The sequence below is a fragment of the Spermophilus citellus genome (assembly GCF_964194105.1).
Source record: "Spermophilus citellus genome assembly, chromosome: 4".
NCBI lineage: Eukaryota > Metazoa > Chordata > Mammalia > Rodentia > Sciuridae > Spermophilus > Spermophilus citellus.
Window position 1 is genome coordinate 6,730,170 of NC_138185.1, and position 19,397 is coordinate 6,749,566.

General features: G+C 39.5%; 1 protein-coding gene across 15 annotated transcripts in view; it reads right to left on the minus strand.

Moving 5' to 3' along the window:
• The window catches only part of STAU1 (staufen double-stranded RNA binding protein 1), a 53,626-nt gene that overhangs the window by 25,253 nt on the left and 8,976 nt on the right, over positions 1–19,397 (minus strand). For 6 of the 15 annotated variants that reach the window (XM_081292645.1, XM_081292646.1, XM_081292634.1 and 3 more), the window contains exons 2-5: positions 18,562–18,630; positions 11,820–12,108; positions 3,226–3,364; positions 1,993–2,158 (exon numbers count right to left, since the gene is read on the minus strand). In XM_081292645.1, the coding sequence (XP_081148771.1) occupies positions 1,993–2,158; positions 3,226–3,364; positions 11,820–12,024 (510 nt within the window). In that variant the 5' untranslated portion in view covers positions 12,025–12,108; positions 18,562–18,630. Of the gene's footprint in view, positions 1–1,992; positions 2,159–3,225; positions 3,365–10,022; positions 10,148–11,819; positions 12,109–12,800; positions 12,961–18,561; positions 18,631–19,397 lie in introns of those variants that run through there. The other 9 variants (XM_081292647.1, XM_081292648.1, XM_081292635.1 and 6 more) reach the window with 5 other exon arrangements.

Here is a 19,397-nt window from a genome sequence, read left to right on the forward strand (position 1 = left end):
CCAGACTGCTGGGTTTTACCCAAGCCCTGCTGCTTTAGAATCGAGTGGGGTAGGCCTAGGAATTTTTTCTTAGACTTCAAGTGATTTTGATGCAGGCAACCCACACACCACCATTCAGCAATCATCTATCAACTGTTGGCTAGAAGGAACTGAGAAATACCTACTCCATCTGACTGCAATTACATGAGCATCAAAGTCAAGTGAAAAGGATGAAAGGTCTCCAACATAACCCAGACCACACTACCCTTTTGGTATTTTAACAAATCTCATCACTGACTCTTCTTTTTAACTTCATTAAATCATCTTCTCTTAAGGTACCATCTGATTCTTTTATTTGATCTTTTGTGACCCCTGGACTTAGGATATGTGATGAAGATGGAAAACAGGAACACTGTAAACAAAAGAAACACCAAGTGCTCCTGTGTGGCTAGCTACGAAGCCACAGAGCACCCTCCTGCGCTGGGCTGTCACACTGCCACCAGCTGGGTATAGGTCAGACCTCAGCAAGGCGCTGCCCAGGGTCTATGTGCGTCCCCACCTGGCATCACACACTTAGTCCTATGCTCTGGGCAAGACTATCTTCTTTGTGACCTTGCTACCTGGGGAGGAAAAGTAGAATGCCACCCATGGGCATTTTTAGATAACAATCCCTACTGGATTACACAGAACCATGACCTCAACATTCTCGACTCACTAGCTTTCTTTTTAGACCTTTGGTGACTGAATTTGTGATAAAACTCTACCTTACCACAGAAAGTCACTAAAGCTTTGGCCTGTCACCTCAGTAGCAATGGAGTCACTGATTTCCTAAAAATGATATTCCTACTTAGTCACAAAAAGTTAGAATCATTTTCCTGTCATGGTGGTTTTAAAACATGGTCCCAAATTCTTTGATATGCCTCTCATCCAGAAGTAGGGTTCTACACATTGTGAATGTCCTAAAAGCCACTGAATTGTACATTTAAGATGGTTAAAATGGTGGACTTATATAAATTGAGTGGGGTGGGGTGAAGTACTGGGAATTGATCCCAGGGATTTGAACCCCAAGCTATACCCCAAAGTTCCTCTTTTCTTTAAGACAGGATCTGAGTTGCCCAGGCTGGCCTTGAACTTGCAATTCTCCTGCCTCAGATTTCCAAAGAGCTGGGATTACAGGTGTTGCACCATCACACCTAGCAATAATGTGATTTTTTTTACTTCTAGGTAAGCAAAATTAAATGTAAGTTTCCATTATCTCCTTCCTTTGAATGAGAGCTGTGCCTAGCTTGCCCTGTAAAATAACAGAAGTGATACTGGCACTGGCATTAAGAAACTGGAAGGTGTTTCCATTTCCCATCTTCTAGGATGCTCCTTCTTAGAACCCAGCTATCATACCCTGAGAAAGTATAAGCATTTCTTGCAGATTCACTAAGAGAAGAACTGAGGTTCCCAGGACAAAAAGTCAGCTTAGCTTCCCGCTGACAGCCAGCACTGAATTATCAGCCACGTGAGCCATTTTGAAAGTGGGTCCCCAAAGCTACATGGAGCAAAGGTAAACCACCCCTACCAAGTCCTAACTCAATCACAGATTCATGAGCAAAATAAATGCCTAGTGATATTCAAACCACCATTAAGTTTTGTGATAGTTTGTTACACAACAATGAATAGCAATCACTTCTACAAAATAAAAAGTGACCTCGTAAAACAGGTCAAAAATTCTGACCTGGTACCTTGTTGGCAGACTCTGGCAAGCCTAACAGTCAGCACTCGTCCAGTCTTTCTAATGTGTTTACCCCACACTCACGTCACTCAACCATGTCAGGAATGAACCAGAAAACATCTGACTTTCTTGCTAAGAGATTGAAAAAGGAAAGGTGGGGTGGGCCAAGAAGATATAGGATACAAAATCGTGTAGACTATCAAATAATAAAAATTATAGGCAACTGTCAATACACCTTAGAAAAAGGACCTTGACAGGCTCCTTCCCAGCCCTCCAGCTCTGCTACTCCTCACCTCCAGTCTCTCAGGCGGAGGCTCGTTCTGCAAGATCCTCAAGGCTTTAGCAGCAGCATCATGTTTCGCAGCCTGTCTCGTCTTTCCTTTCCCACTGAATTGCTGTCCTCCCACAGAAAGTTCAACTTGATAAAGTAAGGGTGGAACTGGAAATGGGTAAAAGTACCTAAAAATAAAAGGGAGTTAAGAAGATGAGTTTTGAGTTGTTGATAAGTCACCCATACGTTCTCTGGCAAATTCCAAATATTTCCTTCATTATGACCTAATCACATTAACATTCGCTTGCTACAACAAAAAATAATGTATCAATATGTCCAGAAATTTTGTAAAAGTTTTAAAATGAATTCCAATTATTATAAAACTAATTACTGGGTGGTAATTCACACTTCATTTAATACACAAGGGCTTATAAATTACATTAGTTTAATTTATAATGCTAGCCTATTCTGACAAAATCTAAAATGGATTAGACTTTGGCTGAAACAGAAAGTTAATTTGCTTTGCTTCTGCTTAGATTTTCTCTTGCTTGTCTCCATAGGAAGTCTGTTAGAAAGGACCCTCATTGTGAGATGAGGGTGGCTCAGTGGGAGAGCATTCGCCTCACATGCCGAAGGCCCTGGGTTCCATCCCCAGCACAGAAAAAGAAAGGAAGGATTCTCATTTCTAGGAGCCCCACCTGTCCATAACCTTGCAGAGTTTGCTTTCTTGCACTTCAAACTTCTATTTCTAAAATGCAGAAGGAAGAGAAAGAAATACTTCCATTTTGATCGTCAATGTCTTATGTCTTATTACTTCCAGCAGATTTTCAACATGGGACATTTTCAAGTGTCAATATTTTAGTTCACCAAAGCCATTTACAAAACATACAAGTTCAAAAGTCAAAAGATTCCAAATAAACAATAATCAAGAAATCTACAAATGCTGAGAATCATGGTGTTGTAGGAATCATGTTCAAATATGATTCAGTTACACAAAGTAGATACGAGGGTGCTCTCCAGCTAGACTGCTGGGGGCCCAAGAACAGTGCTCATAAGGAATATGATTGGGTTCTTTCCAAAAACAGAAGTTAAAAGAGCACTAAAACAGTTCCAAAGGCACAAGTACAAAATTTATTCTCCACTTGGCAGGCCCAAAGAAGACAAAGTCATTATTCATATAATTCACAGATAATAGTCTGTATAAGAGATCAGATATATTTTTACCTGTATTTTACAAAAGGCCAAACATACGTACCTCGGGGGATAAGCACCTCCTCTCATGTTGTAGTTGTAGGTGGACTGCATCCGAGAGTAAGGGTCAACAGGCTTATACATTGGTTTTTTTCCAAGTTTCATGCACAGTGCATTTAGTTGAACAGTAGGAGTTATGCTTTCTGCAACACAGAATCAACACAAAGAACTGGGTTTTTTTTTTTCCTGACATAAGAATGATGATCACTAAAATAAAAAAGAACAGCATACCTTCTAATTATATTCATGATGCATTAAAAAAGGGCCTGAGTACTTCACTGCTAGAATCAGGTCAGGAAATCCAAGAATCTGCTGTGACTTCTCAAGATTAATACACAGGCAACAGCATAAAATATATTTGAAGAGCTATCGGAGAGTGCAACAATTTAACCCACTACCAGTAAAAGCCCTACTGTACAGTTGTCAGAAATAAGTTACAATACGCATCAGTTTTCCCACTTTAAAAACCCTGCTTGGGCTGGGGATACTTGACAAGGATACTTGCACAAGGCCCTGGGTTCAATCCCCAGCACTACCAAAAAAACACCTGCTTCACTGTCCAAATTACTTTATAATTGAGAATGCTTTACCAATATAAATTTGCTTGTTCTGATTTACTATTATTGGCTTACATGCAGAAGTATGTTTGTTCATACCACTTATTTGCATAATGCATTTATTAAATACTAACTGTATGCAAAGCACTGTGCTGAGCTTGAGAGACACACAGGAGATGGACAATGCAATGGGCAGGCGCCCCAGGTCAAGATCACTGAGGCAACAGCAAAGTAAGTTCATCTGGAGAAGCCAGCTTGGGTCCAAACAATATTCAGATGACCTCCATCCTTTATATCACAAAGGGGTTTGACTAGTGATCATATTTGTTAGCAAAATGAGTTCCACTCTCATTCACCACACAGCAAGTCTTTACCTCAGAATTTTCATATTTGTCTTTAGAAAATATACACTATTAATTTTTTAATCTGTTCTCTCTGTTCATGCAATTCATAAACTTTCATGAACCATTTAAAAAGAAAATCAGTGTGGTGCAGTGGCACATGCCTGTGATCCCAGCAGCTTGGAGGCTGAGGCAGGAGGATCCTTAAGTTCAAAGCCAGCCTCAGCAACTTAGCAAGGCCTGTCTCAAAATAAAAAGGGCTGTGGATGTGCCTCAGGAATATAAGCATCCTAGGCTGAATCCCCATTCAAAAAAAAGAAAGAAAGAAAACCAGCCTGAAAAGGTCAATGACAGTGCACAAGCACATTTATAACAATCCTTCAAAAAATAAAAACAAGGCCAGGCGCAGTGGTACATGCCAATAATCCCAGCAACTCAGGAGGCTGAGGCAGAAGGATCAAGAGTTCAAAGCCAGCCTCAGCAAAAGCAAGGTGCTGAGCAACTCAGTGAGACCTTGTCTCTAATAAAATACAAAACAGAACTGAGGATGTGACTCAAGGGTCGAGTGTCCTCGACTTCAATCTCTGGTATTAAAAAAAAAAAAGAATTTCTTTATGGGGCAGGGATTTGTGGCTCAGTAGTAGAGAGCTTGCCTAGTATTCATGAGGCCCTAGGTTTAGAATCCCAGCCCCGGGTCCCCCCCCACAGGAAAACAAAGAAAAAACAGACTTTTTTTTAACCAAACTCAGTGCATTAATCAAATTTCTTTGGGGGGGGGGGCTGTGGTGGGTACTGGGGATTGAACTCAAGGGCACTCGACCACTGAGTAACATCCCCAGCCCTACTTAGTATTTTATCAGAGACAGGGTCTTAATGAGTTGCTTAGCGCCTCGCTGCTACAGAGAATAGCTTTAAACTTGCACTCCTCCTGCCGAAGCCTCCCAAGCAGTTGGGATTAAAGGCATGCGCCACTGCGCTTGGCTTCCAATTTCTAAGAATATCCTTGGGGTCTATACAACCAGAGGGTCACAGTAGTCACCAGCCTTTCGTCCTTGTGTTAGAATTCTACTTTATACAAAATCTATATAGTTGCATCTTAAGTACAGCCTAAATCATTTTAAGAACAGCACAACCCAGAGAATTTACCTGCAGTAGAGAATGAATTCGAAGACTACCATAAAGAAATTAAAGGCAGCCAGGTGCAGTGGTGCACACCTGTAGTCCCAGTGGCTTGGGAGGTTGGGGCAAGAGGGTAGAGAGTTCAAAGCCAGTCTCAGCAACTTAGCAAGGCCCTAAGCAACTTAGCGAGACCCTGTTTCTTTATTTTTCTTTTTTCTTTTTTTTTGTGGTGCTAGGGATTGAACCCAAGGCCTTGTGCATTCAAATCAGGCACTCTACCAACTGTTTCTAAAGGGCTGGGATGTGGCTCAGTGGTTAAGGGTTCCTGGGTTCAATCCCTGGTACCAAAAAAAAGGAAAGAAATCAAAGGCAAAAAGAAAGGTCTGACTGAGACTTTCCAGACTAGTCCCTGCCTACCCCCAGCCTGGGGAGACTTCATTCATGCGAGGGGACTTTGCCAAAACAGCCACTTCAACCACAACCTTTGGGTCAGTAGTTCCCAACTTTCCACAGACATAGCTCTTGATTTGTATTGTCCCTGCTTGAGGCCTTTGTTTAAAGAGCTATGACCTCCTACTTATATATAAGTAAAGATTTAAGTTATTTTCAGTTCCTTTTGAACCATCAGGAAACATTACTGACATCAGCACTTCTGATCAACAGATTATATCAGTATTACACACTGACCTGACATGATCCCACCTAAAATCCATGTTCTTAATAATATGTACAACCTTATCAAAGAAAAAAACGTACATTCCTTATGATTTTCTGAAATCTTAGAAATGATTTGGGGAAGCCTCCTGCCCGTGATCAGCTTAGCAGACCATCAGAAGAGAGACTGTAGACTGAGAAGTGCTGCTTTAGGGGCTGGGGTTGTAGCTCAGTGGCAGAGCACTTGCCTAACATGTGTGAAGCACTAGGTTCAATCCTTAGCACCATATAAAAATAAAACAAATAAAATAAAGGCATGTTGTCTATCTACAACTACAAAATAGCAAATAAATAAATAAAAGAACTGCTGCTTTAGGGTCAGGATAAGAATTCCTGAGCTGGGGTTGTGGCTCAGTGTTAGAGCACTTGCCAAACACATCTGAGGCCCTGGGTTCAATTCTCAGCATCACATAAAAATAAATGAACAAAATGAAGCAACAGATGGGTGTATGCCACAGTGTAGGATCTGTGCTTTCAAAACCTATAAGTTAGTTAAGAAACTATCCACATGCATACCAAAAGGTACTTCCAGACACACTTTGGGAAAGGAACCTGTCTTGGCCCACACATAATACCTATTTTCTTCCTTTGCTATAAAAAGGGCACGCTATGGGTTTAGAAAAAAATATTTCTTTCAAAGTTCTGACAGCAGCTCCAGTCCAAGCTTGACTTTTCTTTTTGTATTGGAGATTGAACCCAGAAGTGTCTAACCACTGAGCTATATCCCCAGCTCATTTTATTTTTTATTTTGAAGGGTCTCATTAAGTTGCTTAGGACCTCACTACTGCTGAGGCTGGTCTCAAGCCTCCCCTGCCTCAGCCTCCTAAATTGATGGGATTACAGGTATGCACACCACGCCCTGCTATGTTGGGCTTTTTTTTTTAATACTAGTTCTTTCAGTTTCCCAGTGCTGATCTCCACATTAGCGGTACTAAGATACCAACAAATAAAAAGTATAAGCTCTCAATTCAAGGAATCTGATGTCAGCTGTAACATGTCACTTGGACCTGGAACACATTTTATGGTCATGGCTACAAGGCCTGGTCGTTGCCTTAGTAATTTATTCTTTTACCCTATTTTCCTTCCTATTGTTTTTATAAGCAGAAAAAGTTTTTCTAGTATCCACTGACTAGAATTGAACAGCACTCCATGAAAATATTATTCTTTGAAAGATGGAGTTAAGCAGAGAGTCTAAAGACTATTTTCTTAAATGTTAATAAACTTTGAACAACTCAGCAAGACCTGTTTCAAAACCTAAAAAAAAAGGACTGGGGAAGTAGCTCAACAGTAAAGCACCCCTGGGTTCAATCCCCAGTACCATAAACAAACAACTAACTATTTGGGAGACATCCAAATAGTGTCTTCCAATTACTTCTCATAAAGAGATATTGCAAAGTTGATTTAAACATATTAGTATCATACAAATTAAGACAATGTAATGTGTTTGAGGACTCGTCTAAAATGTAAACCCATTAGACAAAAACCTGAAAAAAATCTGGGAATGCCGACAAAGTTCTAAATTGCTGTCCTCTACTATCCTAAGGCTATACTATTCAGACACTGCCTCCACTTTCAGAAGAAAATCAGTCCCACAGCAAGCAAAGACCTGAAAATGTTTCTGAACCCAAATCTAAGGTAAGGCCTTCAAAACAGTTCAATCTGACCTCAATGCAGGCCGAGGAAGGCAAGGCTTTCTTCCTTTATAAAGGTGCTCCAAATGCACATCTCCATTCTTAAAATTAGGTTCTATCAATCCCATCACTATTAAACTAATACTCTGTCAAAAAACATCACTGCATAGTGATTCCTCAACTGTGGCTTCACTTGAGGCAGCAGGGGGAAAGCCTGCAAAAGCACAGACACAGGATCCCACTCCCAGAATTGGGACCAAACAGCAGGAGGGACATCTGGGCTGATGTATTTTCAGTAGGCTCCCAAAGTGATTCTGCCTGATACGCCCCCAAAAGGTTTGAGACACTACAAAATTTGGAACTTAACAAAATCAACTGCAGCTTTTACTTTTCTGATTTCCTTTATCACCAGATATCACTTTTTCTCATTTATAAATAATTCACAGAGAAAACACCAGTTTGGCTGTGTCTAGGTCATTTAAACTTGGTGCCTAAGGCAATGGGGCTGACTTCACAGCAGATTTTTCTTGCAGGTCTTAACTTCAAGGTTCCCTCCATGAATCTTGATTCTACTCATAGGAAAATTTAAAGAATTTTTATTTCTGTTGAAACATTAGGGGTCTCTACATACTACAGTTCACACGGTTACTCACTGAAGTACCAAACAGCATAACTCAAAACCCTGGCTGGCCTAGAAATCCAATAGCAGAAGCCCACAATGCAGTGTCATCCCTGTGTCATTTTGGTGATCATTTCATGAAAAGAAGCTGGGAGGGGAAAAACGCTAAAAAACAAAAGCAGTTAACCTCATGAACAGCGAGCTCTGCCAGTCCCCAGGACCCGCCCTCCAGTGTGCTGCCACTCTGCGGCCTTCTATGCAGAAGTCTGGCAGCAAGGTTAGAATCTGGGTTTTGATAGTACATCAGACTTCTAATTTTTTAAACACTCTTAACCATCACCAAGGAGAGAAGAACTTCTTTTCTGAACAATTTGTAGATTAAAAAAAAAATGCAGTTATAGACAAACATATAATATAGTGAAACTATTTAAGGGGCTAAAGTTCAAGTTAGAAAGTACATGTTCCAAAAAAATACTAAAAATAGTTAGTAAAGGGAATCCCAAAGTTAAGGTCTGCAAAAGAAAAGGAAAAAAAATCCTGTAGAAGAAACACAACAGTTACAGAAAATGACTAACTGTCCTCCAAATACAAAGGAACACTTCAAACATAACTATGCTTTAGAACAACATTTTAAAACTAGGTGAGTGTGAAACTTCTGTTTTTCTTAAATACATTATTGCTTAATAACGGTAGCTATTATTTACCAAGCATTTGCTAAGAACCAGGCATTGCACTCCACACTTGTTATTTTCACATTTAATTCTCACAACAAACCTAATTGGTAGGTATTATCATCCCCATTTTATAGATGAGGATACTGAGGTTCAAAAAAGTAGCAATGTGTTCAAGGTCACAGAGCTGGTAAGGGTTCAAACCCATAGCCATCTGACTCCAAAGGCAACTCACCCAGGTATACTGTGGTGCCTATTTACCATGGAGCTTGATGTTACTTTCAGTAAAATGAAATCTAACTTCATTCAAGGCCTGAGATTTGCATGTGAAGAAAAATAAGGCATAATGAAGGAAATAACTCAACCTTAATATTTTTGCTGCAAGGCCTGGATCAGAAACAGATGGCCCAATTCCTTACCTACACCATATCCTTTTGTACCACTTCCGAAAAAGATAAAGCCGGATATGCCAAAATTAAAGTCTAAAATGAACTTTAGCACAGGCAGCAAATTTTAAGAACCGAAAGCAATAATAATTAGCAAAACTTAAAGCCATAACCAGTCCTCACTCTCTAAGATTAGGAAAGTGACAAGGATAACTGAAATTAAAGACAATCCAAAACACTGAGACCAATTTCTACCTTTCATCATCAAACCTTTGACCTAGACTGCTAACAAGTGGCACACTGCTTTCCCAGCCCCCCCCACACACACACACACACTCACACACAAGCACACACGCACTACCTCTCCCTGTCTGTCTACGTGCAAACAAACAGGAAAGGAGCCAGAGGACAGCCACAGACAGGAGGCAACCAAGGGCCTGGACAACTCATGGGAAATCAATCACAGCACTTGGGAATGTCTATTCAGAATCCTAAACAACCACACACTATTTGGAGTTTTAAAAGCCAAATATCCCCCAAAGAAGCACATATTTTCTTTGAGTTAATCCACAAGGATGAAAAAAGAGCCAACTCTTCAAAAATCTACATATTTGCACTGTTGCCTTAACAGTATGAAAACACATTTTAAATCACAGTACCACTTTCAAAAGTAGTAAAAAAAAAAAAAAAAAAAAGGAAAGAAAAAGAAAAAAGAAAATTTCCTGGTGGGTTACAAATGCATAAGCAGGTGGACAATATTTACCTTACAGTGAGCTGGACCTTGCTCACGCAAAAGCTTACACTCAGGCTGAATCTTGGAGAAACAGGCTAACTCATTCACAAGACACACTGGGGTTTTCTCTTTGGGGTTTGCCACGTCAGAAGGAACTGCAAAATAACGTGTAAGAGTGCTGAAATCTACTAGGAGTACTCAAGACTGCTATTCCCCCAGGGATATAAAAACAGAGGGAGAACAAACCGAAAGTCTAAGGACATCAGCAGCAGTGATGCAAATCTGCAAACAATGCTGGGAGCTCAAACATAGAGAAGACACCACTGAGTTTTTTTCTGAACTAGTTAAAGCCATGTAACCAAGGAGCAGATATGTCTTCCAAAGAGAGAGAACAGCAGTCAGAGGAATTACCAAACCTCAGCAAGCAAGCAACATCTGGAATCTGATGGTGCACTGCTATTGCAACCCAAAAGACGGGTAGCAAGGAAGTCTTCTGAGCAGAGACAAATTGGTTACCGTGGCAGCTATCAGATGCAGCCTGTCGGTATTTCACCAAATTCAACATGCCAATACCATCTCTCAAACAGGTCTGTCATTTTCCACAGACCCAACTTCTCATTCCTGGAGCATCCCTAGTCCTTTCTCCAGAGTCTGCCAACCTCCAATGATCTATTTCTGACAATTACACATATAAAATAAAATGGCCACAGTGGGCAGGAGTTTTACAAAGTCAATACAATGTGGGTAAAAGAACACATGAAAAGAAAAAGCAATAAACTCCACAGGACTGAACTAGTCTGTGCCTCTTCCTTTTAAAACAGTCATACACAGCAAATCTGGGGAAACAGAGTCTCTAGAGAATGGTGACAAGTCAAGAATGCCATCTGGAGAGGCAGTCCAAGGAATCCTGGAGGTTCTCTGAAAGATGCCATGCATCTGAGTAGGAGAAGCAAAGCTGGAGGAACAGATTTACAAAATAAAGGAAATGAGAGGATAAAGGAGGAAATTCAAGGAAAACTGCCAGGCAATGAGGCAGCATTGAGGAGACTTTGCTGCAAGGTGACTCTGGTAAGGAGAGGCCCATACTGATACCTCACTTCTTTAATTGGTCTTGCCACTTTGCAGAGAAAGGGGAGACATAATGTCATTTTTAGGTTTTTCCCCCCCAAGTGTTGAGTCTTTTCTTTAGTTCATTTTCAATTTCCTAATAATCAGATTTAAATGCTTCTAAATATATATACATATATATACACATATACATTTTTTTTTAAATCTCTGCTTCTTTATTCCATTTCTAATTGGTCCTACTGTGGTTTCTGAACTATCTCTGGAACCTCCCAAATTTAAAGTCACTTGTTCAAAATAAAAAAATCAACAAATGCCAACATACTCTTTTGCCTTCCAGTGAATCTGGCTGCCCCTTTCTTGGGATAAAATCCTGTAGCCATACAGAAAGGCTTGCACAAACAAGAATCATCAGTTCTGGGAAATAATTTTAAAAGTAAAATTTCCCATAGAACAATAACTGTCCAAAGTGGTACTTACTGTTCAATTCTTTCACCTACCACATTATAACAGACCACGCTTTACAGTGTAAGCAGCTTCCAATCATCTTTCTCACAAATTACAAATGGTCTGTCAACATGAGGTTCCATCAACCCCACAACCAGTATTCTAGATCTGGATACAGAAGCATGATTGGTTATCTTCTCTTTTGCTCCTTGAAGGTAAATGTGAGCCCTACCTACACCTGCAACCTACTTGACAGATCAGAAAACAAGCTGAGAAAACATTTGAAACAGAAGACACTTGGATTCATAAGCTTACCTGCAGCTGCACTGGTGGATGTAATAGATGCAGAGGGTAAAGCAGAGTTTTGAATAGGTCTACCTGCATTTTCAGAGGGCAGAGAGCTAGTAGTAGAAGGAATACTCATCAAAGGCTGTGAGAGAAGAGACTGGTTCTTGTTCAGTATTTGGCTCCCTGAGAGAGCAGCGGATGGGTTCTGAACTTGCACTTGGACTTGAGACATGGTCACTTTCAACAAAAGTGAACAACTGCAGGTAAACAGCTTTCAGTGCAGGTTAATTCAGTGCTATGAAGTCTAAAGTTCTACCTAAAAGTTGTAAGGGAAAGAAAATAAAAAGGTAAATTATAGAGGAGATATGTAATTCAGTCAAAATCGGTGTTACCTACTTAATTATGAAAATAGTCCCATTTAGCATGTAGCTATGTCGATTTATTAGAAATGTTTCTCCATGGTATACAGCAAGTTGTCTCGCCTTGTGTGTCCTACAGTGTTTTTAGAATGAGTTCTAATACCCACATGTCCTGCATGTTCATTTCACAGAGAGGCAGTAGGGTAGAGTACTTATTGTTGAATACTGGGAATTGCAAACTAAAGCCTACACTCAAAAGTACAAATTTAAAAGCATGGAGAGGTTTGTTTTGCTTTGTTTTTATAGTATATGGGTATAGTAAAGGTTTTTGGTCTCTAAATTATGAGAAACTGGAAGCAAGCTGGGTTAGTAACACCATCACCAGATTAATATAAACAATGCTTCTGTCTAAGGTCTGTAGGCTCAGACTGGTACTCTTGGAGCATTTCCTTTATTTGACTAAAAGAAGGAAGGAAGTTCTCACTTTTGCTGTTTCTTTTTTCTTATGATGATAGAAGACATATCTGTTTTCCTAATCTGTTTATATCAGGTGGTCTCATTTTATTATAGACCTTAAACCAGAAAACTGCTGCACCCACAAGGAATGATTAGAATAGCAAAGACCATTCCATAATATTTGAAGTATTACAGGTGAAAGTGAAGAAGATGCAGAGGAGAGGGGTGGACTTCAGACTGCTGGTGCTGCTCCTGGGGCCAGGGGTGGCGCACATGGGAGACTGTTCACTTTGTTTTTTTTTAAGTTAGAAGGGCTGCAAAGGCATCATTACACGTGCATGTAAATTTCTTCACAAATCAAAAACAGGAACAGTCTCCTTACAGTCACCTCCATCCTTCAAAAAGCTGAAAACTGTTTTAAGCAAGTCACAAATAACCAGTGTAGCAACGAAGACTAGAAATGACAGGTCTCTCTGGAAAACAGCCAACCAAAGCCAAGCCAACACACTGACTAACTAGAAGTTCTATTACAACATAATTGCTTGTTACTTTAACTTTTTAAAAAGTTTCAAAATGATTTTTAAAGCCAGACACCTAGAAAAAGATCAATGAGCAGAGCAAATAAGTTACTACAGGAGTCCTGCCACATATTCTCTTGCCCAGGAACAAAAAAGACTACAAAACCCAAAAGAAACTCAGCTGCAATGTAACTTGGGATGGCAAGGCAAAGCACTACCTCATTTACCAAAATCCCTAGCAGTGCTGCTGTTTCAAAAGTTCCTTACTCTAAGAATCAGAACAAAACAACAGAGGCGGTCGGTCCACTGACGATCTAGATAATAGTCTTAGCAGACAAGTTGCCAGTGTCAAGAAACAAGTCCAGAATGTTTTTTAAGAAAGCCATGATCTTGTTTCATTTTTTTCCTTCAGCTGCCAAAATAAGAAATACCTCACTTCCCCACTCATCTCCCTCCCCACTGTCTAGAGAGCACTGTTTAACAACAAGAACAACAAAATCACTTACAGTGTACTCAAAACTTCATGATACTGAGAATAAGTCACAAGGTCAGAAAATAAGCCAAGAATCTACCCCCATCCCAGAAGGAGCAACAACTCTGCCCTGGGTCTAAGACTCTGAATGAACATCTAAAATTAGAAAGGGTGGGGCCCAAAGGGATCCTTTCTGGCCATGCTGTCTAAAGCAGGCCCTGTGCCAGCATTTCCAGTTACAGTCATAAATACGTGGGGTTTCCAGAAGTTAAGAAACTGCCCCCAAAATGTTCACCTCAAGTTACCTGGAGGAGACGGCTAACAACTGGTTGAAACAAGTAGTTAAAAACTACTAATAAAAAAATGCTTAAATTCTCCAATGAGATGGTACTTAATAAACTTTAAACTTCTAACAAGACCAACACTAAATTTTACCAAGCAGTAGGCTGAGGTGTAGCTCAGTGGAAGAGTGCTTGCCTAGCATGCGGGAGGCCCTGGATTCAATCCCTAACACTGCAAAAACTAAAGTAAAATTCACCAAGCACTACTCATTTGACAAATAAAACAATTGCTCACTTAACACTTAAATGTGACTCATTTAAGCCTGAAAGAAAATGTAAAGCAGTGGTTTTCAAGGAGACAATCCTGTCCACTCAGGGGAACATCTGCCAATGTCTGAAGATATTCTTTGGTTGTCACTATCTCTGTGTAAAGGGGCCAGAGACACCAGGATAAACCTTGTAGTTGTGAATGGGGAAAATAATAATAATAAATAAAGCTTACTTACGGTAATTCAAAGAACAAACAAAGCTTTAGCTATTGCTATTTATAAAGTTCACGGCAGCCTTCGGGGAATCATGGCTATCTGGGGCCACTGCTTCTGCATAAACTGTGAACGGGTTGCTTAACCGTACTTTCATCCTTAAATGAAAATGTCAGTCTCTTCCTTTAAATGTCCATGAGGACTGTTTCCACCAGATAAATTAAAGACTCACTCAAGAGATCAAAATGCTTTATTAAAAGTCTTCTTAAGAGCCAGGCACAGTGGCTCAGCATTGCAATCTCAGCAGCTCAGGAGGCTGAGACAGGAAGATGAGTCTTCAAAGCCTGCCTCAGGAAAACTAAGGTCCTAAGGAACTCAGTGAGACCCTGTCTCTAAAAAAATACAAAATAGGGCTGGGGATGTGGCTCAGTAGTCGAGTTCCCCTGAGTTCAATCCCCAGTACCCTCCCCACCAAAAAGGAATCTTAGGGGCTTTATCCACCAGTTCAGGAAGGCTTCCTCTCAGTCCTGTTTATGGAGCATACATGAGCACCACAACACAAAAAGGGGAGAAACGATGGAGTTGTAGGTGTTTCCTTGAAAAGACTCCTTAATTCCAAAACTGTCCTCCCATACCCAGACAAATACCGTCTCACCTTAGGTGGCAGCTATCACTTCACAATGTCAAGAACTTTCTGTAGGTTATAAGGAAGGGGGACATTGGCTTGTGATCCCTATGAAAGCCACCCCTCCCTTTTTTAAATTACACACGAAGTGGCCAGTAAGATGGCACACACCTGTAATCCCAGCTGCTAGGAAGGCTGAGGCAGGAGGATCGCAAATTCAAAACCAGCCTCAGCAATGGTGAGGTGCTAAGCAACTAAGTGAGACCCTGACTCTAATAAAATACAAAATAGGGCTTGGGGTGTGGCTCAGTGGTGGAGTGCCCCCAAGTTCAATCCCCAGTACCCAAAATATAAAAATTAAAAAATAAATTACACATGATGTGCTTAAAAAGTACCAGAAGCCTCACTTAGCAGTAAATCCACAATCACTAGAACATATTGAGCACAAAGTCCTAGTGATTTAATACAGAAGAAGGCAGAGCAGATCCATTTAGAAACAGTTTTTATAAAACTATCTGCAATAGTGCTTAGTCTTACTGTCAAGTAACAAACTATAAAATCTTCATAGTATAACTAATTAAGCATTTCCATTAACCAGCTTTAACTGAATCAACATGACTTATAATGTTGTTGCTACACTTTTATGTAATCAACACATCATTCTCCTTTGTAATAAGTGATTTTTAAAAAAAAATAGAGAAAGAAAAGGAACAAAAAAAGAAGGTATATCAATTCTGGGCAAACTTCCTTTTAAGATTACCACAAACATTTCACCCGCTGCAAGTCCTTCAGTAAATCTCATGTAACATGAGACACAGATACAAAGGAGCGCTCCAGTTCTTTACCATGATGAAACATCAACAGGCTGGGGTGTAACTCAGAAGTGCTTGCCTGGCATGCACAGTTGACTCTCTGGACTCCAGCCCCAGTATGGAGGAGGATGAGAGCATTAATAATACCAACTGCAATTTTAGAACAAATTCATTCAATATTCAACAAAAATTTATTAACCATCTACTACATGTGAATCCATAAATGGCAAACTGAACATTCCCAAGTGCTGAAAAGAACCTATTTACAACTTTCTTGTAAAACGAAGAAATGCTTTCTCAATATCAACACAAAAATATGGAATGTCTCACAAATCTGTGTGTCATCCTTGTACAGGGCCATGTTATTCTCAGTATCACTCCAATTTTAGTATGTGTTCCGGAAGCAAGCACTACTTGTTAAACTTTCTATCAAAGACACAAGAAGAGATCTTTAAAGAACCAAGTATAAATTCATTATTCTTTTTAGTGGTTTTTTTCCCCCCCAGGGGGAGGGTGCTGGGGATTGAACCCAGGGCTTTGTGCATGCAAGGCAAGCACTCTACTGACTGAGCTATATTCCCAACGCCTTTAGTTTTTGAGAGACTCGATCCCCAGAGAAATTTGGTCACTTTTCCTAAAATATAAAATCCTTTTCAAAACCCTTGAAATACACCTAAAATGCCTAATCATTCCATATATCCAAGAGTTACTTCCAAGATCATTTTCAGACCCATTTTTCTAACCACAATGTGACTATATAGGTTTTCTGTAAGTAAGCTCACTCCCCTCCACTGCTTCCCTCTATCCCACCCACCTCCCCAAGAAATATTCTTTCGCTCCAAACATTATCCAAACATCTACAGTGAGTACAGCCACAAGTATAAATACATGGCAGCCACTATCATCCTACATAATCATTTTCAAAATGACAGCTTTAAGGTCAATGTCAAGCACATGAAATTACAAAATAATAAAAAGTTATTTAAAAGAAATATGGCCAAACTACTTTAAAAAAAAAGGGGGGGGGACCACTATGTACTTGATGCTCAAGAGAAAGACACAGGAGAATTATTCCTGAGGAGTGACTCTCACTTGGAAGACAATAAAATGAGCTGAAAATAATGACTTGGAAACAACCCAGACTGTTTAAGATGTCTGCCTTCAGTATAAGTGACTGAATGTGGCCCCTGTCTCACACTTGGCCCAATGCCAAGTAGGCAAAGGAAGATTTTCTTTCCATACAAATGTGACTGTTGGGTGGTCTGTTTAAAGAAACATTAAAAGAGAATGCATTATTGTTTACCCTAGAAAAACCATAACACCATATTCAAGTTTAAAAAATTTGCCTCTACAGTCTAACAAGCCATAAACCTTATTTTTCATTTCTAGCCCTAAAACCTTGTCAAGCTCCCTCACCCTCTTCCCAATAAGTCATTCTTAAAAATCACTAAATTCAAACACATTAATTTTGTAGATACAATCTTTTTAAAACTTTTTAAATTTTTTTAACTTTATTGTTTTATGTGGTGCTGAGTATTAAACCAGTGCCTCACATGTGCTAGGCAAGCCACAACCCCAGCCCTGTAAATACAGTTTTTAATTCTAAAATTATGAAAAACACAGGAAAATGTTTTCAACCAGCCAAATGAATACCTATCCCTTCAGAAAAGAAACATTTTATCTGTAACCATGTGCCATTTACCTAGAAACATGAGTGTATTGACCAACATCTTCATACAAAACTGACTCAGTTTCTCAGAAACCAGACTTGCTGCTGAACAATAACCAACAATGTTAAAGCAGTACAAACCTGTAGTTGTGGCTCTCAGTGCACACCCAACTCAGATGGTAATTTTATGTCCAGCTCTTGGTGATCCACTACCCTATGCCTCAGTTTCCCAGACAGCTTTGTAATAGGATATTTGACAAAGCCTCACTTAAAGCAATCAGAGAGCTAACATACTGAAGGAATCCTGAGACCTGGTAATACAATTTTTTGTATAGCATTATACAAATTCAGTGTGATGAGCGTAAATTCAGTCACTGAACTTTGTACAGTTTCTCTAATTTCCTTGTATTTAGTTCCCTCATTCCCAAGTAGGTTAACTTGTCTATGAATACTATTTCAAAGACAGTTTGGTGATGTGCTTTCAGTTCTTAGAGGCAAAGTGCTAACAAACACAAGCAGTGTTAACACATGCACTGTGTTCTGCAGTACCCTGACTAGAGACTGCAAAATCCTGAACACTCTTTCAATAAAACTCTTTTTTTGTCTGGATGATCACAAGCTGCCAGTGGTAAATGGAGCTTGATTTATAACCCTACCTCACAACAGAAAACAATGTTGAATTAGTTCCACAAGTTTGAAAACCAAGTTTAACCTAAACAACCTGAGAAATCAAAGGCTTTTTAAAAGAAAGCAAACCACAAAAGCTTCTATGGTAAAGATGCTGATTGAAGGAGCTATGTTTAATGACAACTTCAGTGGTCCCTTCTCAGTCTGGTAGGTAAGTTTAAAATATATGGCAATGCTGGCTGGAGGGTTTTACGTTCTTGCCAACAATTTTTCCTGCATTACTTTCTGATTAAATAAAAAAATTAAAAAAAAAAGAAATTAAAACTACATAAAATGTCTTCTGTTTCTCTAATATTATAGTCAGAAATTTCTAAAAAATCATTTTCCACACAGGCTAATGAAGATCTTATTCCAAAGCATCACCAACAAAAGACAAGCCTGAAATTATAAAGTCAAATTTATGTGTACCTTAAAGAGGGCGTTCCAGGAACAATGTTGTTTTGCTCAGTTCTGAGAGGTTATGTGGTTAGGAAACTCCTGGAAAATAAGAAACAATAATTTACCAGGGGACATCTTTTTTTCTGAAAGTGAAGACACATATTGCTTGAGTTTGGGGAAAACCTAAAATTTACAAGCAAGAAAATTTCTGAAAGCATGATGTCATGGTCTGCAGCACATGGCAGACTCTACAAAAGACACAATGCCTGAGAAGAGGGTGAAGAGCGCCTCACAGGGACACGAACAGGGGAGACAGAACTCTCCCTTTTCAGTCTCAATTACTTCCTGATGAGAGTGCCCTGGCTACCTCATGGTTTGATTTTTATTTGTTTGTTTGTTTGTTTTTTTAAAGAAACTGGATATCATATACGATCCAATCACACAAGCCTGATTTTCAAACTTGTGAGGGCCCCCCAATAACTATCAGCTAAATATTTCATTTAATCGTGTCCTTGCCATATGCTTGATAATACAAATGCATTCAGGTGGAAAAATTACCAAAAGGCATTGTGCACATAAGCAATATTACATTAAATTGCAAAACACAAGAAAAGCATTATCTTTAGTAAGTACAAATCACAATCAATTTTTTAGAACTGGATATGAAATGACAAAATTTAACTTTCAAACTTTCAGGTCTGATTTATCTAAAGGTTCCCCCTCCCCTTTAAATGGCAATAGTCCATAACTAATAGAATTCCAGACATGAGCTGCTTTGTGCATTTTTATCACAGAAAGCGTTTTTGCTCATTTTGGTTTCTCACTGTCACTCTGGCTTAACAGACAATAAAAAGTTGCTGCTCACT